The sequence below is a fragment of the Stigmatopora nigra genome, chromosome 9 (genome assembly GCF_051989575.1).
Source record: "Stigmatopora nigra isolate UIUO_SnigA chromosome 9, RoL_Snig_1.1, whole genome shotgun sequence".
NCBI classification, from domain to species: Eukaryota; Metazoa; Chordata; class Actinopteri; order Syngnathiformes; family Syngnathidae; genus Stigmatopora; species Stigmatopora nigra.
Window position 1 is genome coordinate 13595549 of NC_135516.1, and position 27730 is coordinate 13623278.

Consider the following 27730-nt stretch of genomic DNA (forward strand, 5'->3'; position numbering starts at 1 on the left):
TCACATTCGCTGAGTTTATTTTGAAAAGGTACTCACACGGCAACCAGTCCGGAGGTTTCCTCTTTTTGCTGTTGCTAGGCAACCGCATCCTTTTTCATCCCTCTTGGTGGTAAACATTCTTCCTCTCATCATGATGCGTGACGAGTGAGTGAAGGCTTTGTTGAGTCATACAAAGTGACGCCCCGAGTTTGTTGTGACCTGAAAAAAATAAAAAAATAAAAAAATAAAATAATAAAAATAATAGAGAAAAAAAATCCTTAAAAATAGAGGTCACATAAAAAGACATGAAAATAACAGGATATATTTACATTCATTCATTTTCCTTTTATTGCTTATTCCTCACGACTATTGCCAAGGTGCTGGAAACTGGAGTACCCAGAGAAAACCCACACATGCACGTGGAGTTTGCTTATCCTAATGAGGATCATGAGGGTGCTGGAGCCTATCCCAGACCATGAATTGGTTGCTAGGCAATTACAGGGCATGATACAACAAGATTTTGGAGTACCCAGAGAAAACCCACGCAAAGACTCAGAGTTTGCTTATACTCATGTGGATTTCGAGGGTGCTGGAGTCTATCCTAGCCAAATGGGGATCATGAATTGGTTGCTAGGCAATTACAGGGGCATTGTTAAATTTTGGGGGGGAATTGGAGTACCCAGAGAAAACCCACACAAGCATGTGGAGTTTACTTATCCTCATGAGGATCGCCAGGGTGCTGGAGCGTATCTGACCAATTTGGGGATCACAAATTGGTGCATGTTTTTGTGATGTGGGCGGAGACTGGAATACCCAGAGAAAACCCACGCTGGAGAACATTCAAACTCCAAAGAGGAAGGTCAGAACCAAACAGGAAACATTTAAATTAAGAATATGTATATATATACACGGAAATATATATATATATATATATGATATAAATATAATATTGACTACTTTGTAACCTCCAAAGTAATCGTCATGACTGGAATGTGACCACTAGAGGGTGATGGAGAGCAGATGGAGCGACATGGGCTTCCCGTCAATTACCCATCAAGCCCTGCGGCCGGCCCGCCTTTTGTTTTCCTTAAGAATGCTTCTTATAAAAGAGCTGCCCTGAACATTTCCAAAGAAGTATCGCGAGCCACAAGACAAACAATGACCTACATGTGCATTAAGATACGGATTAGCACAGCCGATTAGACCCCGCCCCCTCACACACACAACACACGCCTCCAAATTACGCACGCTTGACCATGACTCACTGATTGATTGGCCATTAAACAACAAAAATCGAATGGCAAACACAACTATCATCAAAAAATATATAAACTACAATTATCTTTTCTTCACAGAGGATAAAGAATACATGCCCGTGTTAGCTTTTGGCACAAAAATTGTCACATTTTAATCCTACTTTGCTTGTTTTTAATGCCATTAATGGCAGTTATTGATATGAATATCGACTTTTCTATAAGTCGGATTCGAACCCGTGTTTTTTTAAAGGTTCGATTTTCTGACCCGGTACTGTAGTATGACATCAACGGATGCGCGTGGAGATTACGTGGGAGCCTTGAGGTGTCTTGTTTATTTTATTTGGGCTGAAATTAGCCTTAGGGTCAAAGAAGATCGGCTTAGCCCGCCCCGGTAGGCCGGCGTTTGGGCTCGAGCGCTCTTGTGTCGGGGATGGCGCCGTTTAAACACGCCTCTTAACCCAGCGCGCTTTAAAACAATAATTATTTAATCACATTAACATCTCCGGGCTGACATCATCTTTTTTGGCGGAGTGTCCTCAGGCTGAGCCGCCATTGGACTAGCTTTAATTTTCCACCGAGTAAAAGTATGGCGGTCAATGACGGCCATCTAAGGTCGAGAGGTCAATGGCAAAAGGGTGACATTGTGTGCCAAGATGCATGTACTTATTTCAAGGAAGGCTTGGCATTTTTGCAGAAAATGGAAAGGAATATTCTGTTAAAAACTGAAAAAAATGCTAAGGCCAAAACGGGGAATAATCTGATACTAAAAGAGTAAATAGAGGCGATATACAAAGGCTGAAAGAAGTATAATATTGAAATATTCATTCATTTTCAATATTTTTTATCCTTACGAGGGTTGTGGGGGTGCTGCAGCCTATCCCAACTAGCCTATTGGCCAATAAAAAAGTCTGGCATTATTATTTAACGTCACCGAGCGCCAACAAACATGGCCAAGCTTTGCTCGAAGCCATTTGACCTTTGACCTTCTAATAACCTTGCCTTATGTCAGGTGACCCTTCTCTGACCGACACTTATTACAAAAACATATTAAAAAAGATGCAGTAAAAAAAATAAGTGTATTTCTAGGTAATATCTATCCATAAATGCCACATTTTATACTATTTTTTCTCTAAAAGTAAAATTTGTAGTAATACCTTATTGATGAATACTGCCAAAAAATAAATACTAATAAAAATAACATTTAATGTATGATGTAAATTAAGATTTTATGATACCTGATGGAGTAGTGGTTGATTGGCTTGATTTGGGTTTGATTCCCACTCAGCGGCGGTGTGATTGGAAGGGCAAATGTTTGTCTGGCGACCAGTCAGGACCTGTGACAGACATAATGTTGGTGGGTTTGTCTTAGAAGTGAAACAATCCTATGCGCGGCAATAAGGGTGCTTAAGCTGGATGAATGCGGGAAGGGTTTTAACCCCTTTGCCCATTTTGGCAAACTGAAAGATTAAAAGATAAAGCGTCAGAAAAGCTTCCAAGGTTTCTTAAACGCGCGCCAAACAAATGTGTCACCTTACAACGCCTCCATTTATGTTGTGTCCAATGCAAAAGAAATAAAGCTCATTTATATTCAATTATAACCTAAAACTGGAGATTCACTTAAGGATTACATTTGTCAAATTTGATAATACGGAATAATACAGTGAATTATGGCACATAGTATATATGTATGTAGTACATATGTACATATGTCAGTATGTAGTATATATGTACATATGTCAGTATGTAGTATATATGTACATATGTATGTATGTAGTATATATGTACATATGTATGTATGTAGTATATATGTACATATGTATGTATGTAGTATAGATGTACATATGTATGTATGTAGTATATATGTACATATGTATGTATGTAGTATAGATGTACATATGTATGTATGTAGTATATATGTACATATGTATGTATTATTTATGTACATATGTATGTAGTATATATGTACATATGTATGTAGTATTTATGTACATATGTATGTAGTATATATGTACATATGTATGTATGTAGTATATATGTACATATGTATACTACATACATACATATGTACATATATACTACATACATATGTACATCTATACTACATACATACGTACATATGTACATCTATACTAAATACATACATACATACATATGTACATATATACATGTAAACATACATACATACGTAAATATTCATTTATATACACATATATAGAGTACTAAATATATATATATATATATATATATATATATATATATATATATATATATATATATATATATATATATATATATATATATATATATATATATATATATATATATATATATATATATATATATATATATATATATATATATATATATATATATGGCATATATTTGAGGGAAAAATATTGCTTTAAAAATCCTACTTATATGTATACATATATAAACACATACATATGTACAGATATACATATACATACATACATATTCATATCTACACATATATAATACTAAATATAAAAAAAAATATAAATTATATTCTACAATGATGGATTTTTTTCACTTTGAATTAAAATGTCATCTATAAAAAGTGTCCAATAATTAGACGACCAATCCATTTGGACCGGTTTGTCGTCATCATTGGATTGGACCAATATACTAAACTCATTGATAGCCAATGAGCTACATTTTTTTTGCTGTTACCTTTGATCGCAATGTATTTTTTTCTCCCCCATATAAGCCCCCAAGCTAGTCACATGATCAGTGGTTAGCCCCTCTCCCCCATCCCCCTTTTCTTTCCCTGACTTCCTCCTTTCCTCCCTCGTCCACTCGCAAGCTGACACAGCGCCTTTGCCTTGGCGTTAGCCGCTTTGTGGCTAATAGGATGTGGCGGGCTTAAATTGTCATCTGATAAAACTAAGATGCTTGCTAACTATGCGGCGCCCGCTTAACCAATTTGCACCCAATTAGGATAATGGTGGGGGAAACAAGCAAAGAAGGGACAGCTTTAATATATTAATGTGATAACATGATTATCAATTTCCCTCGTCAATTGACTCGCCATCACCACCAGCTTTTTTACACGCGATTCAGAAGTTGACTTGCTGTTGTATTTCGTATAATCACTGCGTAAAAATCATAAACTGATGGCCAAAACATTAAGATCAGAATTCATCTGTCAATCATAGTGAATGGTCCAAGTCCCTAAGAAGCAAAGCAGCCCCAAAACATGACCGTTTCCATAATATAACTCCAAACAATATTTTTTTCCAGGAAATATTCAAACTATTTGATTATTATTTAGCAAAATACAAGCCTTTTATCCTCATTTTTATCTTGGAAAGCCGCTATTTTATTGGTTTCTGAGAGAAGGCGTGACTAAAGATTTTTTAAATATTCTCCTGGGTTTCTTTTATAGAGTTCCTGGAAAAGTCATAATGCTTTTCATAGTCATTTTTATGGGCCAATCCAGAGAAGATGACCACCATTTTGCCTTTTGTTGACATTTCATCACACTGTAGTTTGTTTTTAGCAACAATTATTTAAATAATGGTGTTACAGGGGGGCACAATTACGTTTTTACTTACCACCAGGTCCTGTTACACCAGGTTACTCCCACCCCCTGCATGAGTCTGTGGAATCCCTCCAAAGCTCTTTCAGCAATAGACTGCTGCACGCTCCAATCAGCTGTCAGGCTCTTTAACAAAAAAATGGCTGTGTTAGGACCTACCATATGCATGTATGTACATCTATGTGTATGTATATACGTATGTGCTTATATATATGTATGTGTATGTATGTGCTTATATATGTATGTGTATGTATATATGTGCTTATATATGTATGTGTATGTATATATGTGCTTATATATGTATGTGTATGTATATATGTGCTTATATATGTATGTGTTTGTATATATGTGCTTATATATGTATTTATTTATGTGCTTATATATGTTTGTGAATAAAGTTATCCAATCCAATACAAAACGTACATTTATTTCACTTGTGGAAGTCAAAATGGATTAAATCTGTATTGTTTTCAATGGCATTGAACGATTAGGACGGAATAATCGGCAGAATTATGCTAAAAAGTATAGCTTCTTTCATGGGATTTTTTTAATGGCTTCCATAAATCTGTACTATTATTTACTAAGGACAATTCATGGCGAATATGACTGGCAAATCAATCTAACGTGATGGAATCCACATTGTATAGCAATGTCATGTTGTGGTGGAGTGTATAAGCCGGCCTTGTTGGCAAAGAAGCCCGCTGTTGACAGATGGCTTTAAACTTGTTAGCAAGCATTGGAACAACAACACTCACTCAATTTAACAACCATATTCTTAATAAAAGACATACGCTTGACGCAAAAAGAGTCTTTTGGACTCTTAAGGGCCGTTTGGGGAAGTGAGTGTTTAAAGTAAAGGGCAGGAAAGTCATACTTGCTTGGTTTGGTGATGAAGGAGATCACGGAACTTTGCTGTTTTTGGCTTTTTTTGTGCGTCATGGCGTCCTAAAAATATAAGGTGTGTTGCGATTGGAGTGAGGTCAGAGGAAATCTCCAGTGAAGTCTTTAGGCTCATTAAGGAACTAGCTTGATCTCTGCAACACCTCCTGCTGAAGCGCTGGCAGCTCGGCCCGACTGGGACAGCTGGCACGGGGAGAGAAACTTGCAAAGCCCCCTGGCTCCCCCTCCCTGGACTGGACTTTTGGTCGCCGGTCGTTTGGTCGCCGGTCAAATGATGATAGACAGTTTACTGTTGAAACCAGCTCTCAAAATTATATTCATGAGCGAGAGTTTGATATCTAAGTACTGTTTAATATCTAAGTACTGTATAATATCTGAGTACTGTTTAATATCCAAGTACTGTTTCATATCTAAGCATTGTTTCATATCTAAGTACTGTTTCATATCTTAGCATTGTTTCATATCTAAGTACTGTTTAATATCTAAGTACTGTTTCATATCTAAGTAGTTTCATATCTTAGCATTGTTTCATATCTAAGTACTGTTTAATATCTAAGTACTGTTTCATATCTAAGTACTGTTTAATATCTAAGTACTGTTTAATATCTAAGTACTGTTTAATATCAAAGTACTGTTTAATATCTGAGTATTGTTTAATATCTAATTACTGTTAAATATATAAGTACTGTTTAATATCCAAGTACTGTTTAATATCTAAGTACTGCTTAATATCTAAGTACTGTTTAATATCGGAGTACTGTTTAATATCTAAGAGACAGTTTAATATCTAAGTACTGCTTAATATCTAAGTACTGTTTAATATCTAAGTACTATTTAATATCTAAGTACTGTTTAATATCTAAGTACTGTTTAATATCTAAGTACTGTTTAATATCTGAGTATTGTTTAATATCTAATTACTGTTAAATATATAAGTACTGTTTAATATCCAAGTACTGTTGAAACCAGCTCTCAAAATTATATTCATGAGAGTTTAATATCTAAATATCTACTGTTTTCAACAGTACTTGGATATTAAACAGTACTTAGATATGAAACAGTACTTAGATATGAAACAATACTTAGATATGAAACAATACTGAGATATTAAACAGTACTTAGATATTAAACGGTACTTACATATTATCAAATAGATATCATTATAAATTAAAATGGATTTGAAGTCCATTTTTTACGTTAAAATTCAATTCAATTTGAAACGCAACAGCAAAAACACTCACTTTTGTCGTCATTCTGGTTGTGACATCACAACCAGAATCCATGATCATTTGTAGCTTGCTAGTATTGCACTCTTCATGTCTTTTTACACTGGCTTTTCCCTAAAAAAAAAATCAGTTCGATTTTATGGCATTTTGACTGCCCCTAATTTTTTTTACCTTTTACTTAAAACTATAACTCAATAATAAATGGATTCAGTTTTAGCCACAAATCAACATGAGTATAATCCAAACTTTTACACACCCAAAAACCTTTCAGCACGACAAAAGGATGTTCAACCTGCTTTTTTTTTGGTGTCCCAAAAAAAAAAAACCCTAAAAACTAAAGGGTGAAATAATTCGGCAAGAGTTTCCAGTGGCTAAGCATTCAAGTTAAAAGTCCATCTCTTGTCTCTGTAGAGTTTGTAATGAAGGGATTAGTGCACAACTCTCACTTAGCGGCCTTTATCTGGCACACAATAGCTTTTTTGAAAGAAAGTTTTGTCAAGGCTTCATTAGCGACGGCCTCCAACTGAGCCTTGAATGCGGCACACATTTGGAGCAATTACTTGGCCAGAAAACAACTGTCAGTCATTCCTTAAAGGGGAAGGATCCCTTATTAATACACCTCTTCATCTCGTCTTCATTTGTCTTCCTTTTCGCCGTCCATTGTGTTTTTTTCTTCGTTTTTTTTCTAGTGGAAGACGGGACTTTGTCGTCACATTTGCTCACTTGTGGAGGAGGCGTAGGGTAGAGGGGAGGGTTCGGATTTGGAGGACTTGGAGGACTTAACGTAGAGCAACAAGTGCCATTTCGGTAGCCTACTTCGATTCTACAGGGCCATGAGAGGAGTAGTTTGTGATAAGAAGCAAATGTAGGGAAGAGTTAGCTACTTTTGGGGGATTTTATGGTTCCTACTTGTCGGGAGAACCAAAATGTCCGTTTTTGGGGTTCCGGTAGGACATAGCGGCAAGTAAACTGAGTGCTTTGGTCCAGTTTCCATTGGCGAAATCGGCTCGAATGCATTTGTCAATGGATACTTTGGCAATGGTGGATGACGGTTGCCTAGACAACTATGACATGGCTAAAGGCGCCGCCGGATCCAGCTCCGGGGGTAGGGTGCATAGCATCGATGTCATCCTGGGATTCGCTAAGGAGCAGGACACTCTGCTCCATCACCACCACCATCATCATCATCATCATCAGCATCATCATCATCAAGATAACGAACAACGGCAGAAAGATACGCGGGAAAACTCGCAGATTGACAAGAACGATCCGTATGGGCATCTTTCGGAATTGGGGGATCATTCGCAACAAACGGCTTATCATGGTTAGTGGTGAGAAAATGGGGGGAAATGTGGGGGGGAGATACTAAGTTTGGTTGGAGAAGAAGTTTGGGAAATGTTGGTAATGTTTAGCCAATGGCATGATTAGTTAAAATGGAGGATATTTGTTTTTTTTTTTTATGAAAGTGTTTGACACAATCGTGACTTTTTAATTGAACTGGATTGAGTAAATATTTCAAATTTTAAACGTTACTTAATGTGGAAATAAATAAAAATTGTTTTCAAGTTAGATTGCGATTTGTATACTTTTTTGGCAAAAAAATAAAATACGTTTAGGAAACTGTCAGACAAAATTGTGACTTTTAAATTGAACTGGATTGAGTTAAAATGTCAACTTTTAAACGTCACTTAATGTGGAAGTAAATAAAAATTGTTTTCAAGTTATATTGCGATTTGTATACTTTTTTGACAAAAAAACTCATTTTTTTTAAAGTGTCCGACAAAATTGTGACTTTTAAATTGAACTGAATTGAGTAAATATTTCAAATTTTAAACGTTACTTCATGTGGAAACAAATAAAAACTGTTTTTAAGTTATATTGCGATTTGTATACTTTGCCTGTATATTGATTATAATATTGCAAACTTTCAACAATAACGTAGTGATAACTTTTTAAAAGAAAATTTGTGTATCGACACAAAAAAGGGAAACTTTTTGCAAGTTTTATCAGGCAAATGTGAGCTTAGAAATAGCATATGAATACTATAATTGGTCAAAAAATAACATTTGAATGTATCACAAGTTTATTTTTTGACCTTTTTTTAGGTTCATTTTAAATAAAACCTCTCAAAAATGACAGCCAAAAAAATTATTTTGGGAAACAGCAGTAATAAATATTTTAAAATATAATTTCTTTTCCTAATCCATAATTTTTTTTGCATGAATCTACTAGCAAAAATAATTATAACCATAATTTACATGTTAGCTGGGTGTAGTCAAACATAAAAAACAATTATAGCTACAAAAAAGTCTAAGTTTCAACAATTACTATAGTATAGTACCTTTCAAATCCTACAAAATAATCCTCAAGGACATAGTAGTACATGGACCTGGCCATATACTGTTTGCAGTATTTCTGATCTTTGCATACTACTTGGTTTCGAGCTATTGTGACCTGATGCCATTAGCAAAAGCAAATATACGTGTCTTAAAACATCTTTGGTCGTTTTTGGTAGACACAATGCTGAGTGTGTGGAAGGATTACAGTAGGATTTACTAACTAGCTAGCGAGGGAGCATCTGTTCCTGTGGGATTACTTGAAGTGAAAGATGTCATGTCACTTGGGGCTCTCTCAAAGACCCCCTGTGGTAAGGAACCACCGCCAAAGGGGAATTGGTTAGATTTCACTACTCGAGAAAACTTGGTGGCTTTAAGTAGAAATGCGCTTTGGGAAGGAGGTCAGTTCCTCCGGGTTTCTCAAAGAAATGGAAACCAAGTATCTTCTCTGTCTTTTCAGCAGTTTCCTCAAAGAAAGCAAGTATCTTCTGTACTTTCCGCTGTTTCCTCAAAGAAACCAAGTATCTCCTCTGTCATTCAAGCAGTTTCGTCAATGAAACCAAGTATCTTCTGTACTTTCAGCTGTTTCCTCAAAGAAACAAAGCATCTTCTCTGGCCTTTCAGTAATTTCCTCAAAGAAACCAAGTATCTTCTCTGGCCTTTCAGTAATTTCCTCAAAGAAACCAAGTATCTTTTCTGTCTTGTAAGCAGTTTCCTCAAATAAACCAAGTATTTTCTCTGTCTTTTCAGTGGTTTCCTCAAAGAAACCAAGTACCTTCTGTACTTTCAGTGGTTTGCTCAAAGAAACCAAGTATTTTCTCTGTCCTTTAAGCAGTTTCCTAAAAAAAAACCAAGTATTTTCTCTGTCCTTTCAGCTCGTTCCTCAAAGAAACCAAATATCTTCTGTATCCTTTCAGCACCGGACCTGTTCTCCAACGACAAATGCAATGGAGAGATGAGCAGCATGCAAAAGGAACTGTCCGAGGATTCCCCCAAGGCCGTGGCGGAGGATGAAGAACACGGCAAAAAGAAGCACCGCAGGAATCGGACCACCTTCACTACCTATCAACTTCACGAGTTGGAGCGCGCCTTCGAGAAGTCGCACTACCCCGATGTCTACAGTCGTGAGGAACTGGCTATGAAGGTCAACTTGCCTGAAGTCCGGGTCCAGGTAAGACCAGTATTTACCCACTCACCCTGAAATATTTAGGAGCAGGATCTAAAACCCAAGAGTCCAGCGTAGTGACTAAAAACCAGTGTCCAACTTTTAGTCCGTGACCAGGCCGTAAACTTAGCACCCTTTGGCTCTTGGCCAAGCTATTCCAGATCAAATCCTCTGCACTCCCAAAGCAGTTGTAGTTTGGTAGCTTGCTCAAGGGCACTTAGACACTGCCCAGATAAAGAATTACCCTTATGCTAAACAGTCTCCATAACATAGCATCTTAAGATTAGGATTCCAAACGACTACTAGGGTAGTATTTCACATTTTTTTGGTTAATATCTCCAAGTTCCACATTAAGCCGACTAACTTTTGGTCTGAAACAGGGACTAGACCAGATCAAAGTCCAATTGCAGGCCTTAAACCTGCTAATAACTGATGTCAGGTCAGATTGAGTGTTCATTAAAATAGTATAGTGGTTTCAGGGCCTTACAAATGGTAACTTTACTACTTCTGTTCCATTTTTCTACCCAAAGCAGGTATGGAACATAAAATTAAATCTTCTAAAACCAATGTCTTCCTTCTAAAGATCAACTCTTTGTTCCACACATCAGTAACTTATTTGTAGATACTTCTATGGTACTTAAGCAACTCAATTTTGGTGATCAGTTTCAACAAGAATAATATAAGGCTTCAAATCTGGAACCCCTGGTACTCCAAATCGACTATAACCAGGGTCGGTTCTTTCCCCCAATGGTTCTTCCAAAGGGATCAGAAGTAACCTGTCAAATGAAGTCTGGGTCCTTTACCCGAGAACTTTCAGTCCAGGTAGAGTATGAAATGTGTAGACGTCCTAAAAACTGGCTTTTAGTTCTGATTCTAACCATCTACATTAAAAGTACTGCTGTATTTTGAAGATGTTCCTTCAGCATGTGATAACCGGCCGGCACCCGCTGACTGCCATCCTTTGTCTACTTCGCCACAAGCTAAAATATAAATGACAGTTTGGCTAAGTGGTCTTGATGAAGGCTTCTGTACGATGAACGGTGGTTTGGGGGTAGTGGGGGGGTTGAAAAGTAAACAATGGTCATTTGCAAGAACATCAGTCAGAGGGGTTCTTCTTTGGATTCCATCTGTTGAGAACTTGCCGATAGATCTTTGCAAAAAACCTTAAAAATGTTGTCCAAAGTGAATTAGCCTTTACTGGATTACAGTACTTATACTCCCTGCAATCAGTAGATCCTGTGTACTTCTGAAGTTTAGCTTCAGTACTTTGTCCAAAGGCACAAAGACACAGAAACTAGTTCTACTTTCCCAGACTCTAGTCCATCTCAAGTCTTAAATCAAGAACCAAAAGTGAAAAAAAATGCCACAATCTAATCTCAACCCCGGTAATTAAACTCCATCTCTCCTGTATATCCAGGTCTGGTTCCAAAACAGGCGTGCAAAATGGCGCCGCCAGGAAAAAATGGACTCCACCAGCATGAAGCTCCACGACTCCCCCATGCTATCCTTCAACCGACCCCCAATGGCGAGCAGCATGGGTCCGGTAGCCAATCCCATGCCTCTAGATCCCTGGCTCACTTCACCGATCTCCAGCACCCCCCCAATGCATGCCATCCCTGGTTTCATGGGTACGCCACAGGGTCTACAACCAGCTTATCCAGCCCATAGCTTCCTTGGAGGACCACCTGGCTTGGTCCAGGGGATGCAACCTATTGGGGGTCCGCCACCCTACCAGTGCCCACCACCTAGCTTCAATGACAAATACCCCATCGAGGATGAGAGGAGCTCAAGTATCGCTGCACTCAGGATGAAGGCCAAAGAGCATATTCAGTCTATGGATAAAACCTGGCAACACATGTGATCTTTACCCTTGTTTTTTGCGTTTTTATGGGTAGGTAAATGGGGCAGCTCCAGTGAATGTTTACAAACTATGCAGAGTACACAAAATTGCACTCTTTGGAGGACCGGTAGGTTTTTTTTTTTTTAGACACTGGAAAGTCTAAACCAGGGGTGTCAAACTCTTTGGTCTGCGGGCCAAATCCAGCTTAATTTGAGCTCAAAGCCAGTGGGACGATTTTTATGGTTATTACGGTTAGTTTTATAGTTAGTTTAAGACAAATTGGTTGTAAGGGAAACTTTTCAAGCCATTTTCTAAAGCCAAATGTGCAAGCCACTATGGCATGAGTGATTTTGACAACTTGACTCTGACAATTTACCCTGTTTTTTAACAATTTTTGGTCTTACTACTAAAACATATCCAACCACTCATCCACTTTAAACAGCACCCATTCCTAACCAATCAACAGGTTGCTTGTTTATTTATTTTTTTCAACGTTTTTGGGCCCTGACAGTCTGAACAACTTCAACAAACGAATACTGCAAAGTTAGAGTGTAATCTGTCCACTCCGAAGCTAATTTAAAGAGACAAGCCTCCCTCTTAACACCTAATTACTACTTTTAAAGCGATTAAGTCCAGATCCGCAGTCAAGAGACGGAATGCCCTCAGATGGCCCTGAAAAAAAAAAGCCCTTTCATGACCTGATTACCAACGAGTAAGACCTTTTCAAGACTTTTTGGTTAAAAACGTGATTATATGTCAATGCTACTATGATATTTAAAATGTCTATTGGGTTTTGATAGCGTTTAAATGGCAAGGCTAGTCTTAATCCATCATGCATGTGCAAAAAGAGACAATTAAAGTTACAGTAGCGTCACTGTAGGACTTGTTTTTCTTGACTCGGTTGCTCTTAATGAGAGGCGGCGTACAATGGGTGGGATGGAAGCCCACCGTGGATATTTGCCAGGCCGTTAGGCAGATGAAGCTCCACTCCATCAGGCCCGAGAGGGGGTGTCGCAGCAACCCCCGCCAACTACAAATGCGGCATGCTACTCTGATAAACTTCTAGCTAAAGTACGTTGTTGGGTGTTACGTTGTAAAGTTACGTTTTTTTCATCACAAAACAATATAAGTATTTTTTTTTGTTAAAAAGGATCGAAATACGGCTTACCTGAGTTTTTGGAGGATCTTGTTATTTTGAGAAGTTGGAATAACTGAAGGGGAAAGGTGGAAAAACTTAATGTTAGTAATGTTAATAAGCTTAACTTCATCTCATTTGGTTGGCTAATGCTTATGATTAGTTTTAATAAGAAAAAATATCCAAACTTGAGACAGCCAGAGGAAAAATATATTTTCAAATGAAATGTTAGTAGTACTATTAGTAATGTTAATTGCATGTTAATTGATTTAGAGATTCAATAATACTTTTTAATGAGAAAAAGTATCCTAATTTGAGACACCCAGAGAATAAAATTTAAATTTTTGTTACATAATGTACAGGTGTAATACATAAATATGGAATGCCTTATTAAATATTGGCAAGTTTGTTATAAAAAACAGTAGTAGTACTCATTGACATGTATATGTATATGTATATGTATATGTATATATATATATATATATATATATATATATATATATATATATATATATATATATATATATATATATATATATATATATATATATATATATATATATATATATATATATATATATATATATATATATATATATATATATATATATATATATATATATATATATATATATATATATATATATATATATATGTATATACATGTATATATATGTACATATATGTACATATATGTATATATATGTACATATATGTAAATATATGTATATATATGTACATATATGTATATATATGTATATATATGTGTATATATATATGTACATATGTACATATATGTGAACATAAATAATAAAGAAAATCCATTTGGATTTTATATATAATATAAATTGCATAATTTTACAAGACAAAGAATAATTGTAAAAGTATGAAATATTTGCTTTTGTAACATTTCCCCAAAAAAGTGGAACATTTTCCTGACTAAATCCATCAAAAAAGTAGCAGCATTTGATTGTGCTTGGGGGAATTTTAGTTTAAAAAAAAATATATATATATATATATTTGAAAACTAAATTCTCTCATAATTTTCAGTATACTACTATTCATGTGGGTATGAATGATTTTGGAATGTTGACATACTTGTGAGGCCGATAGAACTTTTTTCCTCACGACCGCAATACCGAGATCCAACTGTTGGGCAGAAAAAAAAATGTCGATTATAAAAAGAGTGAAGATAGTCTAAAATTAGTGAAAGCTCCATCAACGCACCTTAATTTAGCAAGAGGTCCTCAGTATGGTGGGCATGAATGAGTCGCACAGGGACGTTATTTGCTTGGCCGAGCGTGAGTCGGGGGCTCCACTTAACAGGCCCCCCAACAGACGGGGTCCGCGGTGGAAATAATAAGGGAAAGGAGCGGAATTAATCAGGTTTGATGCGGAGGACTTCTCAAAGGGGGACACGGGTTGACATCATTGGGGATCATTCGGGGAGCGTTTGATGGCTGGCGCCACTTGCATTTGCCCCGTCCACTTCAACCGCCAAAAAAACAAATGAACTCAGGGCAAATAACATGATACACGAAAAGTAGACTGCAGGAATTGACCAAATACGCAAGAAAAGGTCTTTTGAAAGTGGAGCGCTCCCTTTTTGGAAATCATTTCCACTTGTTGTTTCATTATAAAATGAAAGGATGATTTGCAATGTGATTTTTGTGTATTATGAGGTCCGGTGGGGCGAGTGGTTAACGCGTCGGCCTCGCAGCTCTGGGGACCTGGGTTCAAATCCAGGTCATGGACACCTATGCGGAGTTTGTATGTTCTGCGTGGGTTTCCTTCGGGTACTCCGGTTTCCTCCCACATTCCAAAAACATGCATGGTAGGCTGATAGGATGATGTGTATATATGTAAATATATGTGTATATGTGTATTTATGTATATGTGTGTATATGAGTATATATGTGTATATGTGTATATGTGTATATATGTATATACATGTATATACGTGTATATACGTGTGTATATGTGTATATATGTACATATGTGTATATATGTGTATATATGTGTATATATATGTATATATTTACATATATGTGTCTATGTGTGTGTGTATATATATATATGTATATATGTACATATATGTGTATATATGTATATATGTACATATATGTGTATATATGTATATATGTGTGTGTGTATATATATATGTACATATGTGTATGTATGTATATATATATATATATATATATATATATATATATATATATATATATATATATATATATATATATATATATATATATATATATATATATATATATATATATATATATATATATATATATATATATATATATATATATATATATATATATATATATATATATATATATATACATATATATATATATATATACATACATACCACACTATACTGGGATAAATGGCATGAAAACCCCCTCTACATTGACAGATGGACTTGGATTAATAATAATCTGTATTCTGTTCCAGTTATAAACTCCAACTTGTTTTCTGACAAAATCTTAATTTCCAAAAAAAAACAATTAATTCCAATCAATCTTAAAATAGTCCTCTCTTCATGAGGCTGAGCACATCTTAACTTCTTCCTATCTTGCCTTTTTCTATCCTTGTTATGATGGTGGTTGCGAACCCCAATACTAGGCCAGAGTTTATGTAATATTGGTCCGTTGTAACAGAGCGACACGAAACTTAAATAAACAGCAACTAGATTTAATCCATTCATCTGAAAAGGATGGAAAAGAGCGCCAATATCTGTCCTCTCATTTGATATCACAGAGGAGAGCCACGCCCCTCATGATCCAATGGTCAGGAGGGTGAAAGGTACCCAGTACCACGGCAGTGATATAATTAAGGTCGGTGCGCTTGGGTTTCTTATAAATGGGGCAAACATAGTACTTTGGGTCGGGGGGTGCCGTGGAGTTGATGGCGAACATGTGGATAACGGGGAGGGGCGTAAACAGTACTTTTGGCGCCGATTCGCAGAGGACAGAGTTCTTCTTGTCCCAATCGGCGCCTTCCAGGTAGAGTCCGTGAACGTAGACCCCTTCCTGTTGAGTGGACGAATGAATTCATGCTTAAATATGACATAAGTAGTGAAAAAGTGGTTCTTTCTATGCCTGTCTGGGTTTTATAGTAGTTGTGTTGGAAAACTTTTGTTTTTTAATGTGTTTTGTGTAGCTCACGTCAGGATCGCCCTTGATTTCCTCCTTGGTTTTTTTCAGGACTTTATTGTTGAGGGTGACGGAATCCAGAGCCCATCCTTTGTTGGCTCGGGTTACTTCTTGTCTCATGGCAGTCAGGAAACCTGCATTTGTCAAACATAATCAGACTCGTCAAAAAAAAAAAAAAAAAAGATGACGAAAAAAAATCCCCAAATCAAGAGATAGTTCACAATTTACCAAAAAAAAAAATTGACAGGAATTTACCCAAAAAATGTGAGCTAGGAATGCCCCAAAACAGCTGAAAAAATCCAAAAATGAAGAGATAGTAGTTCACTATTGACCAAAAAATCAACAGGAATTTACCAAAAAATGTGAGCTAAAAATGTCTCAAAACGGCTGTAAAAAATCCAAAAATCAAGAGATAGTAGTTCACAATTCACCAAAAAATCAACAGGAATTTACCAAAAAATGTCAGCTAAAAATGTCTCAAAACAGCTGTAAAAAAATCCAAAAATGAAGAGATAGTAGTTCACAATTGACCAAAAAATCAACAGGAATTTACCCAAAAATGTGAGCTAGGAATGCCCCAAAACAGCTGAAAAAAATCCAAAAATCAAGAGATAATAGTTCACCATTGACCAAAAAAAATCAACAGGAATTTACCCGGAAATGTGAGCTAGGAATGCCCCAAAACAGCTGAAAAAAAGTCCAAAAATCAAGAGATAGTAGTTCACCATTGACCAAAAAAATCAACAGGAATTTACCCACCCAAAATGTGACCTAGAAATGCCCCAAAATTCAACAGAAAGTGACTAAAAAAAATCAGTAAACTTGGCAAAATGTGTTTCAATAAAATAGTAGTTCCATTTTTTTTCCTCAATTGAGTTTATAGAAAACCAAACAAAAACAAGTCTCCGTTTTCTAGGGGTTGCTGGAGCCTTCTCCAAAGTGGATTCATTTAAAACCGACACGATCTGGTTTAGTAGACTTTTTGTGACTCACCCTGCGGGTTGAAAAATCCAGTCATCCAAAAGGTTTTTGGCCGTCGGGCGAACACCCAGCTGTAAAATTGTTTGTTCCGATCCAGGAGCTCGGTAAACCAGAAGCCCAGCGTGGTAGACTCCCAAGAGAGCTTCTTCCACAGGTTGGGCACACGGGCGTCAAAGATATTATCCAGCGCGTCACGCAGGGTCTAGAAGGGGAAAAAGCGTGAGTGGACGGACGTTTGGTCGCCGGTCAAATGGTCGTGTTTACTGTTGAAACCAGCTCTCAAAATTATATTCATGAGAGAGAGAGTTTAATATCTAAGTACTGTATAACATCTAAATACGTTTTAATATCTAAGAACTGCTTAATATGTAAGTACAGTTTAATGTCTAAGTACTGTTTAATACCCAAGTACTATTTAATATTTAAGTACTGGTTAATATCTAAGTACTGGTTAATATCTAAGTACTGTTTAATATCTAAGTACTGTTTGATATCTAAGTACTGTTTAATATCCAAGTACTGTTTAATATCTGAGTAATTTCATATCTATGTACTCGTTAATATCTAAGTACTTTTTAATATCTAAGTACTGTTGAAATCAGCTCTCAAAATTATATTCATGAGAGTCAGTTTAATATCTTAATATCTACTGTTGATTCATCAGAGAGTTTAATATATAAGTACTGTTTAATATCTAAGTACTATTGAAAACAGTAGATATTTAGGTATTAAACTCTCTCTCATGAATATAATTTATAAATAATTGATAAATAATACTTAGATATCAAACAGTACTTAGATATTAAACAGTACTTAGATATTAAACAGTACTTAGATATTAAACTCTCTCTCTCATGAATATAATTTTGGCAGATACGTTGAATTGGGAAATGCATTCCCTCTCCCTCGGCTATTTCACCTCACTCATGATGATGGTGCCCTCAATGGCCAGCTTGAGATCCAGCAGAGTACTGCGCACCACAGAAATGATCCTCTGCATGCGGTCCACCTCCTGGCGGAGGAAGATGTTCATGGGGTTGAGAGGTCCCATCTTCTTCAGACTGGCTCGGACCTGACGACGACAGTGGAGGAGAAGACACGCCGATGAACCAATCACGAGGCTCCTTCCCAAAGAGGAAATGGAAAGGAAACCCACCTCGTGAGGGATGTAGTCACGTGGCAGCTTGTCCAACATGTCCTCCGCCATGGCGTACACGATGCTCTCTCGCGTGGCTCCCGAGCCGCCGCCGCTCTCCTTGGGTTGGATGTTGGTGATGGTGTCCAGCACTTCGGCCGAGGTATTTTTCTGGTAGCTGATCCCCCCCCAAAAAAACATTTTTGAATAGTGATTCAAACTGTAGTTTGATTTGAAGTCCTTTTTTGCCCTAATAGTTTTCTTTGTACGTTTTTTATGGATAAATTATATTCAGATTTCTAACCTAACTTAACTTAACATTCACAAAAAAATCTAAATAATGATTCTGATGTTCTACAGCACAGGTGTCAAAGTGGCGGTCCGGGGGCTAAATCTGGCCCGCCGCATCATTTTGTGCGGCCCGGGAAAGTCAATCATGAGTGCTGACTTTCTGTTTTAGGATCAAATTAAAATGAAGCGTATAGATGTATATTAAATTACCTGATTTCCCCCCTTTTAAATGAATAATTGTCATTTTTGAACCATATTTTCTGTGTTTTTAGTTCAAAAATCATTTTGTAAAATCTAAAAATATATTTAAAAAAAAGCTCAAATAAACATTGTTTTAGATCTACAAAAAACTGAATATTCAGGGATGTTAATTCAGTTCTTTTAATCCATTTATAAAAACTTTCTGTTTTAGGATCAAATTAAAATAATGAGTATAGATGTATATTACATCTATTAATTGCAATTTTTTATCCATTTTTCTGTTTTTAGTTCAAAAATCATTTTGTAAAATCAAAAAATATATTAAAAAAAGCTCAAATAAACATTGTTTTAGATCTATAAAAAACTGAATATTCAGGGTTTTTAATCCAGTTCTTTTAATCCATTTATACAAAAAAAATCTAAATATTATATCTAAAATGGTCCGGCCCACAAAAAAATCGAGTAGACATTAACGCGGCTCACGAACCAACCCAAGTTTGACACCCCTGGCATTTAAACATAATAGCTAGTTCAAGTTGTAACTTACACAATATCAGCATTGGGGTGCAACCCCAATGCTTGAGTGGAGTCCACAGCCGGCAAACCCTGAATGTGTTCCACATACTCCTCAATTGTTTTGCATATCGGGATTTGGTACTCAGTGTAGAAGCAAAAGGATGGATCCAACATTTTTTTACTGAACCACACCTGAAACACAATTAGCAAATAAAAGTTTTTCATAATTTACTTAAGTTGTGTGTTTTCCTTTCGCAGTTAATTTTGCCAAGTTGGATAGCGATTCTTTACCCTAGCGAAACATTTGAGTAGGCGTTTGTCATAGTCATCAGTAACCCTGCCTCCATATTGGACTTCAGCAAGCATGTAGCGTAATGTTACCCATGAGACATCCTGGGTGGAATAAAAAGAAGGGAATTTTATTCTGGATTAATTACACTGTATTTTTTTAGAAGTTAATTTGTGTGTGAGCTGACTTTTTTAGGCCCACAATCATCAAGATGTCTTTCCACAAACTCCACGCTGGCTGTGAAGTCTGCAGAGTTGAACTCATACGGAATGTTCCATCCCAGTGGACCAAATTTTCGACGTTCCTGTCAGACAAAGTCCATGAAGTCAAAAAATGAAGAAAACCGGCCATGATGCAAAATGATGTGGAAATTCTCAGTTTTAGTTCACCTTAACGTGCAAAACATTTTGATTTCACCATAATTTAGTCACGTTTAAACGTGACCGGACATTTGGTCGCCGGTCAAATGTACTTGGATATTAAACAGTACTTAGATATTAAAGAGTACTTAGATATTAAAGAGTACATAGATATCAAAGAGTACTTAGATATTAAAGAGTACATAGATATCAAAGAGTACTTAGATATTAAAGAATACTTAGATATGAAACAGTACTTCGATATGAAACAATACTTCGATATGAAACAGTACTTAGATATGAAACTGTACTTAGATATTAAACAGTACATGGATATTAAAGAGTACTTAGATATGAAACAGTACTTAGATAAGAAACAGTACTTAGATAGGAAACAGTACTTGGATGTTAAACAGTACTTAGATATTAAACAGTACTTAGATATTAAACGGTAATTAGATATTAAACGGTACTTAGATATTAAACAGTACTTAGATATTAAACAGTACTTAGATATTAAACAGTACTTAGATATTAAACAGTACTTAGATATTAAACAGTACTTAGATATTAAACAGTACTTCTATATTAAACAGTACTTAGATATTAAACAGTACTTGGATATTAAACTTCTCTCTTAGATATTAAACAGTACTTGGATATTAGACAGTACTTAGATATTAAACAGGACTTAGATATTAAACAGTACTTCGATATTAAATCTGTCATGAATATAATTTTGAGAGCTGCTCTGTGCCTTGTTTTTGTCGAACATGCTGTAGTAGCGTCAGTATTTTTCTAGGTGGTATTTGGTGTAAAATTTCACTGATTAAGATGTACGTATAAATGAAAAAGATGAGTGTTACCTGTACGGCAGAGTGCAGGAAGGCCACGCCGTATAGCAGTGGCTTCCAAGTAGGCAGGTTGCTGACTTCCAGCTGGTTTTGTGAGATGCTCACAAAGGTTCGCTTCAAGCTGGCACGAAGTCCTTGCGGTGGATCGTTGGTGAATTTGATGGACGACTATGTGGAAAGACATTAAAAAAAAGCAAAAATTAAACCCAAAAAAACATGCTTGATGAATTTTGTAAATAAAGGCAAACTCCCCCAAAACAATAATTGTGTTATGAATTATTCTGTACATTGAGTCCTATGAGTACAAAAAAAGGCAGTTATTTCAAACAAAATCTTTGGTCACCTGTAGAAGCGTAATGGAGAAAAGATCATGTGGTTCAGTGGTGACCCACACCCTGAAAGTTTTGTGGACAGTCTCTGTATTCGTGACGGTATCTAACAATTCGTCCATGAACTCCAGTCCCAAATGGCAATTCTGCAGGAGCACCCAGCCTCCCTATGGCAAACAAATCATTTCAATTCACAATAGGAGGATTAAAAAAATAAATAAAACTAAAAATATATATATATATTATTTTGAATGCAGAATACATACCTCATCCATTGAAACACTAACAAGCTTCCTTGCGTGTACCTCTTGCCCTTGGCCCATAGAGATGGACCTACATCCTAGGACCCACCAAAAGACAGTCACACGAGGGTCGTGAATGGACGTTTGGTCGCTGGACTTTTGGTCGCCGGTCAACAGTATTTAGATATTAAACAGTACTTAGATATGAAACAGTACTTAGATATGAAACAGTATTTAGATATGAAACAGTACTTAGATATGAAACAGTACTTTGATATGAAACAGTACTTTGATATATTAAACAGTACTTTGATATATTAAACAGTACTTTGATATATTAAACAGTACTTTGATATGATAAACAGTACTTAGATATATTAAACAGTATTAAGATTTTACATAGCACTTAGATATTAAACAGTACATAGATATGAAACAGTACTTAGATATGAAACAGTACTTATATATTAAACAGTACTTAGATATTAAACAGTACTTAGGTATATTAAACAGTACTTAGATCTTAAACAGTACTTAGATATTAAACAGTACTTAGATATTAAAGACTACTTAGATATTAAACAGTAGTTAGATATATTAAACAGTACTTAGACATTAAACAGTACTTAGACATTAAACAGTACTTAGACATTAAACAGTACTTAGACATTAAACAGTACTTAGGTATATTAAACAGTACTTACATATTAAACAGTACTTAGATATTAAACAGTACTTAGATATTAAAGACTACTTAGATATTAAACAGTAGTTAGATATATTAAACAGTACTTAGACATTAAACAGTACTTAGACATTAAACAGTACTTAGATATTAAACAAGGCTTATTTATTAAGCAGTACTTAGATATTAAACTCTCTCTCATGAATATAATTTTTAAACTCTGTCACCATTTGACCGGCGACCAAAAGGGACCAAAAGACCGGTGACCAAACGTCCGAGCACCAAGAGTAGAGCATAAAAAAAATAATAATTAAATGGCAGTGGCTCAAGAAACTCACCGATATTAAGCTTCTTGGCGAGGGCTTCTATTTGATTGGTCGGATCTGAGCCCATGGAGAGGAAGCAGATGAGTGGCGTGCGGATATCGCTTTCCTCCCACGTTGCAAGAAGATTCAACAGGACGGGCTCGGCAAACTTGGCACCCATGGACTCGCCCACATACTTCCTAGCCTGAGCCAAAGTTCGATCCGGGCACCAGGACCTAATACACAATATAACCACAATATGACAATATACCACAATAACCACAATACGAATGCAAATAGCCACAACAAAATGTCACAGCAAAATTGTAATGTTCAGTTATTCTTACATTATTTGTTCTTGACTTAAAAAAAATGTCTTTTTAAAGCGGTGTGTGTTTGTTTTAATGTTAAAATGGTGCAAATATAGTCAAATACCTGATAAGCATAAGTTTACTGAAGACATCCAAGCTGCTGTATCCATCCGGGAGGACAGTTTCTTCCGGGGCGTCGCCGTTAGACCAAATTTTCCAGTGTTTTCCACTCTTGGCTACCTGTAAGACGGATGGGATGGCGCAAAAAAACGTCACTAGGCACTCGTAAAATAGGAAGACTTGAATACAAGCAAAGCTAACCTGATTGAGAATGCTGGCAAACTGTGGCAATTTGCTGAGTTCAACAAGATTCAGCCAAACAATGTCAACGACCCAGCTGAAGGGTTTTGGAGGGCATGCTTTCAGATCCAGAGCGGCGCCACCTACAGGAAAAGTAATCCTCTAAATTCTGACAGGTTTATTTTTACATTGCAACTAGAAAGGTTGCAGGTTTTTCCTTTACCTTAATTTGGCAGAAAACGTAGTTTTTTTGTGTATATTTCCAATGTATGTACAAAATTGCAAGTGAAGCCATTGTATTTCTTCATTTCAGTGTGTTGGTAAATAAAGTCATGAGTACTTTGTAATACTACTCATAATTCATGTAATGCATATTCAATGTTTTAATGTCTTGCTACTGCAAACGTCCGGGCTACCAAACGTCCGGCTACCAAACGTCCGGCTACCAAACGTCCGGCTACCAAACGTCCGGCTACCAAACGTCCGGCTACCAAACGTCCGGCTACCAAACGTCCGGGCGGCTACCAAACGTCCGGCTACCAAACGTCCGGCTACCAAACGTCCGGCTACCAAACGTCCGGCTACCAAACGTCCAGCTACCAAACGTCCAGCTACCAAAAGTCCAGCTACCAAAAGTCCGGGCGACCAAACGTCCGGGCGACCAAACGTCCGGGCGACCAAACGTCCGGGCGACCAAACGTCCGGGCGACCAAACGTCCGGGCGACCAAACGTCCGGGCGACCAAATGTCCGGGCGACCAAACGTCCGGGCGACCAAACGTCCGTGTGACCAAGCGTATGGGCGACCAAACGTCTGTGCGACCAAACGTCTGTGCGACCAAACGTCTGTGCGACCAAACGTCTGTGCGACCAAACGTCCGGCAACCAAACGTCCGAGTACCCAGTTAAGCATTGAAGGCCATTAAGACCACCTATTTTGCATCTCTCAATACCTCAATGAGAATTTGATTTCGAAAAACCTATTGTGAACCGAATTGAAAAACAAAAATGAATGATATTTTTTTCCCCCTTCAAATAAACGCACCTTTGATGAGAGTCTGAAATTGGGTGTGTTGAATTCGGCCATTCTGCAGATCGATCTTCAACGCCATAAGCATGGTGAAGATGAACTTGTGGTTTTCATACAAACCTCGCACAGTGTATCGGAATACTTCGTACGTCAAGTATTCGATGATATTGGCGATTCGTTTGGTGGTTTTGGCCGACTTTTCCGACCTGCAAAACCAATGCTCGCTGAGTAACATGAAAAAGGGGAGTCGGCTAAAATAAAACCAACAAAAAGTAACCTTACCTGGCCAACGAAATGTCGAAAATCTTAAGGAACTGACCCAGGGAAGTCTGGTACATGACGTTAACCATGCTCATCTCAGTGATGAGAAAGTAGAGGATGCTACCTCGGCACGCCACCGCGCGATACTCGGACTGCGCCGCTTTGATTTTCTCTTCCGCCTCGGCCGCCACGCTCAGTTTGATGCTGACCTCGGCGGCCGTTTGTTTGGTGGTGCTCAAGATTCCGATCATGGAGTCGTCGTCCACCAAGGAACCTGCGGAACCAAGGAAAATGCCGATTATACTCCGATCAGAGCCTTGCAAAAGTGAATTCACCAGAAGGATTTTTGGACCTTTGGTGGTACTGAGTTTGTACAGCAAGTTGTCTTCCAGTTCTTGCATTTTCCTCTTGTTGGATGTTACATCCTCAATAAGTTTGAGTCGTTCGTTTTCGAGTTCCTTTAAGAAGCAAGGAGTTGAAAAACAGGCAAACACATGTATTTGCGCAGATAAAAAATGACAGTATTTTCACGACTATTAGGCGCACTGGATTATAAGGCGCACCCTCAATGAATGACACATTTCAAATTTTTCCCATATATAAAGCACACTGGATTATAAGGCGCTTTGCATATAAGGTGCACCCTCAATGAATGACACATTTCAATTTTTTTCCCATATATAAAGCACACTGGACTATAAGTCGCACCCTCAATGAATAACAATTTAAAAATGTTTTCCATATACAAGGCGCACTGTATTATAAGGCGCCCTGTCTTTTTTGGGAGCAAATTTAAGACTTTTAAGTGCGCCTTATAGTCGTGAAAATACGTATACGACTATAAGGCGCACCACATTATAAGGTTCACCCTCAATGAATGGCACATTTGAATTTTTTCCATACATAAGGCGCACTGGATTATAAGGCGCACCCTCAATGAATGAGACATTTACATTTTTTTCCATATATAAAGCACACTGGATTATAAGGCGCTCTGTCTATTTTGGAGAAAATTCAAGACTTTTAAGTGCGCCTTATAGTCGTGAAAATACAGTAGTTATTATTTTCTTTTTGCTGGAAATTGTAGACATACCTTCTTCTCAGCGAGGATGACACGGCCCAGCAGCTGGTCCTCCAGACCTTTCATGTTGACAGTGAAGTCAATGATGGATGTCTTGGCACTCACTTCTGGAGTGTACGAAGGATTTGGTAGTTTGGTGGTAATGTAGAGACGGAAACTGTTGGATACGTCCACATCCTTGTCTCCCACTTTTACCTAAAAATACATTAAAGTGGAAGAATGTTTACAGTCTGCATTTGTGTACAGATGGTGTATAATGTCAAGAAATTATGGATATGGATTTGTGTAATAATGAAATTCTGGAAAATTGCATTTAAAAAAAAAATCAACTCACAACAACAAAATTTCATCTAAAATAAAAATATAATAATTTTGGTGACAGTACATAGTGAAGAAATTATGTATATGGATTTGTATAATAATGAAATTGTAGAAAATTGCATTTTAAAAATGGGATGCAACTCACAACAAAAAAATGTTGTTTAAAATCTAAAAAATAATAATTTTGGTGACAATACATAAAAAATGATGTGTTCTGTTTAAGTCTTACAATGTTTTATTTACATAATATAAGTAAAACTTCATAGCTTGTAACATAAATTAATAAGAAAAAAATGACTGTCAATGAAAATTAAATTGCCTGATTGTATTTTGCCAAAAAAAATAAAAAAAATGCATGTAAATAAAAACAAAACCATGTTTCTGTGCCTATTTTCATGAAAACTACAACTAATGAGAAAGCCAGTAAAACCACAATGTAAAGACAACAGTAAAAAAATGGCATAACATGAAAAGTACCTTGTAGTTTGACCCTGATTTGAAAAAGTTCTTCTCCAGGACATTATCAAGGGCAGGATCGAGTTCCTCAGCCACATCTTCAATAAGTAGCGGTTTTCCCAGAGATATCGAGTCCTCCAAATGCGTACGAAAGAACTTGTGGTTCAAGGACGTCAGCTGCAAAACCAGCCCAAAACCAGCATGAGATTTTTGGGACTTAATAATGGCGAATAAAAACATACCTGTAAGTTATTGGCCCTTTCTTTGGCGGTGATCCAAGTCTTGCCTTGAGTCTGGGGATCAACCAGGAGAGGATACCTTGACGCCTTAGTGACGATGATGCCGTTTTGGACTGACAAGTCGTCTCCGGGGAGGCCCTGAAGATTCCACTCGCTAATCTAAAGCGGAAAAACCGGAGTTAAGTTTGGTTTCTTACGAGTTGCGGTCATATTGGGGCTGTTCTTACAGTTGGTGCGTCAACCAGTGTAGCGATGAGATTGAGGTTTTCGGTGAAGGGGATTTTTTGCGACACCAGCTCGTTCTTCCACATGTCCAGCAACATATCGCGGAAGTTCTGGTTGAAGGGTCCGCAGTACGAGAGGAAGCCGGTGAGCTGCAGGACGTCGCCAACCAGCCTAACCAGTAAAAAATAGTCTAGTTTTAAGGAAAGCCACTGGAAAATGACTTGACCGGATGTTTGGTTGCCAGTCTTTTGGTCCCTGGTCTTTTGGTCGCTGGTCAATTGGCGACAGAGTTTACTGTTGAAACCAACTCTCAAAATTATATTCATGAGAGAGTTTAATATCTAAGTACTGTTTAATATTTAAGTACTGTTTGATATCTAAGTACTGCTTAATATTTAAGTACTACTGCTTAATATTTAAGTACTACTGCTTAATATCTAAGTACTGCTGCTGTTTAATATCTAAGTACTGTTTAACATCTAAGTACTGTTTAACATCTAAGTACTGTTTAACATCTAAGTACTCTTTAACATCTAAGTACTCTTTAACATCCAAGTACTCTTTAACATCTAAGTACTCTTTAATATCTAAGTACTCTTTAATATCTATGTACTCTTTAATATCTAAGTACTCTTTAATATCTAAGTACTCTTTAATATCTAAGTACTCTTTAATATCTAACTACAGTTTAATATCTAACTAGTTTAATATCTAAGTACTCTTTAATATCTAAGTACTCTTTAATATCTAAGTACTG

The 27730-nt window shown here is 36.7% G+C and overlaps 2 protein-coding genes across 2 annotated transcripts in view; one reads left to right on the plus strand and one right to left on the minus strand.

Annotated features, from left to right (window-relative positions):
- Nucleotides 1-7573: 7573 nt before the first annotated feature.
- Nucleotides 7574-13138, plus strand: LOC144202173 (retinal homeobox protein Rx2-like). Its single transcript, XM_077725192.1, has 3 exons — nucleotides 7574-8244; nucleotides 10174-10427; nucleotides 11839-13138. The coding sequence occupies exons 1-3, from the start codon at nucleotides 7932-7934 to the stop codon at nucleotides 12280-12282; spliced, it is 1011 nt and encodes a 336-aa protein (XP_077581318.1). The 5' UTR covers nucleotides 7574-7931; the 3' UTR covers nucleotides 12283-13138.
- A 2948-nt stretch (nucleotides 13139-16086) lies between these two features.
- The window catches only part of LOC144201527 (dynein axonemal heavy chain 8-like), a 44311-nt gene continuing 32667 nt past the window's right edge, over nucleotides 16087-27730 (minus strand). Inside the window, exons 72-92 of the mRNA XM_077724237.1 lie at nucleotides 26976-27144; nucleotides 26752-26907; nucleotides 26531-26686; nucleotides 25745-25927; nucleotides 25004-25109; nucleotides 24673-24925; nucleotides 24406-24596; nucleotides 23383-23504; nucleotides 23186-23301; nucleotides 22784-22986; nucleotides 21785-21858; nucleotides 21533-21685; nucleotides 21202-21357; nucleotides 20164-20280; nucleotides 19979-20080; nucleotides 19719-19879; nucleotides 18701-18857; nucleotides 18464-18616; nucleotides 17557-17746; nucleotides 16576-16697; nucleotides 16087-16440 (exon numbers count right to left, since the gene is read on the minus strand). Coding sequence (XP_077580363.1) covers nucleotides 16153-16440; nucleotides 16576-16697; nucleotides 17557-17746; nucleotides 18464-18616; nucleotides 18701-18857; nucleotides 19719-19879; nucleotides 19979-20080; nucleotides 20164-20280; nucleotides 21202-21357; nucleotides 21533-21685; nucleotides 21785-21858; nucleotides 22784-22986; nucleotides 23186-23301; nucleotides 23383-23504; nucleotides 24406-24596; nucleotides 24673-24925; nucleotides 25004-25109; nucleotides 25745-25927; nucleotides 26531-26686; nucleotides 26752-26907; nucleotides 26976-27144 — 3328 coding nt within the window. The 3' untranslated portion in view covers nucleotides 16087-16152. The remainder of the gene's footprint in view (nucleotides 16441-16575; nucleotides 16698-17556; nucleotides 17747-18463; nucleotides 18617-18700; nucleotides 18858-19718; nucleotides 19880-19978; nucleotides 20081-20163; nucleotides 20281-21201; nucleotides 21358-21532; nucleotides 21686-21784; nucleotides 21859-22783; nucleotides 22987-23185; nucleotides 23302-23382; nucleotides 23505-24405; nucleotides 24597-24672; nucleotides 24926-25003; nucleotides 25110-25744; nucleotides 25928-26530; nucleotides 26687-26751; nucleotides 26908-26975; nucleotides 27145-27730) is intronic.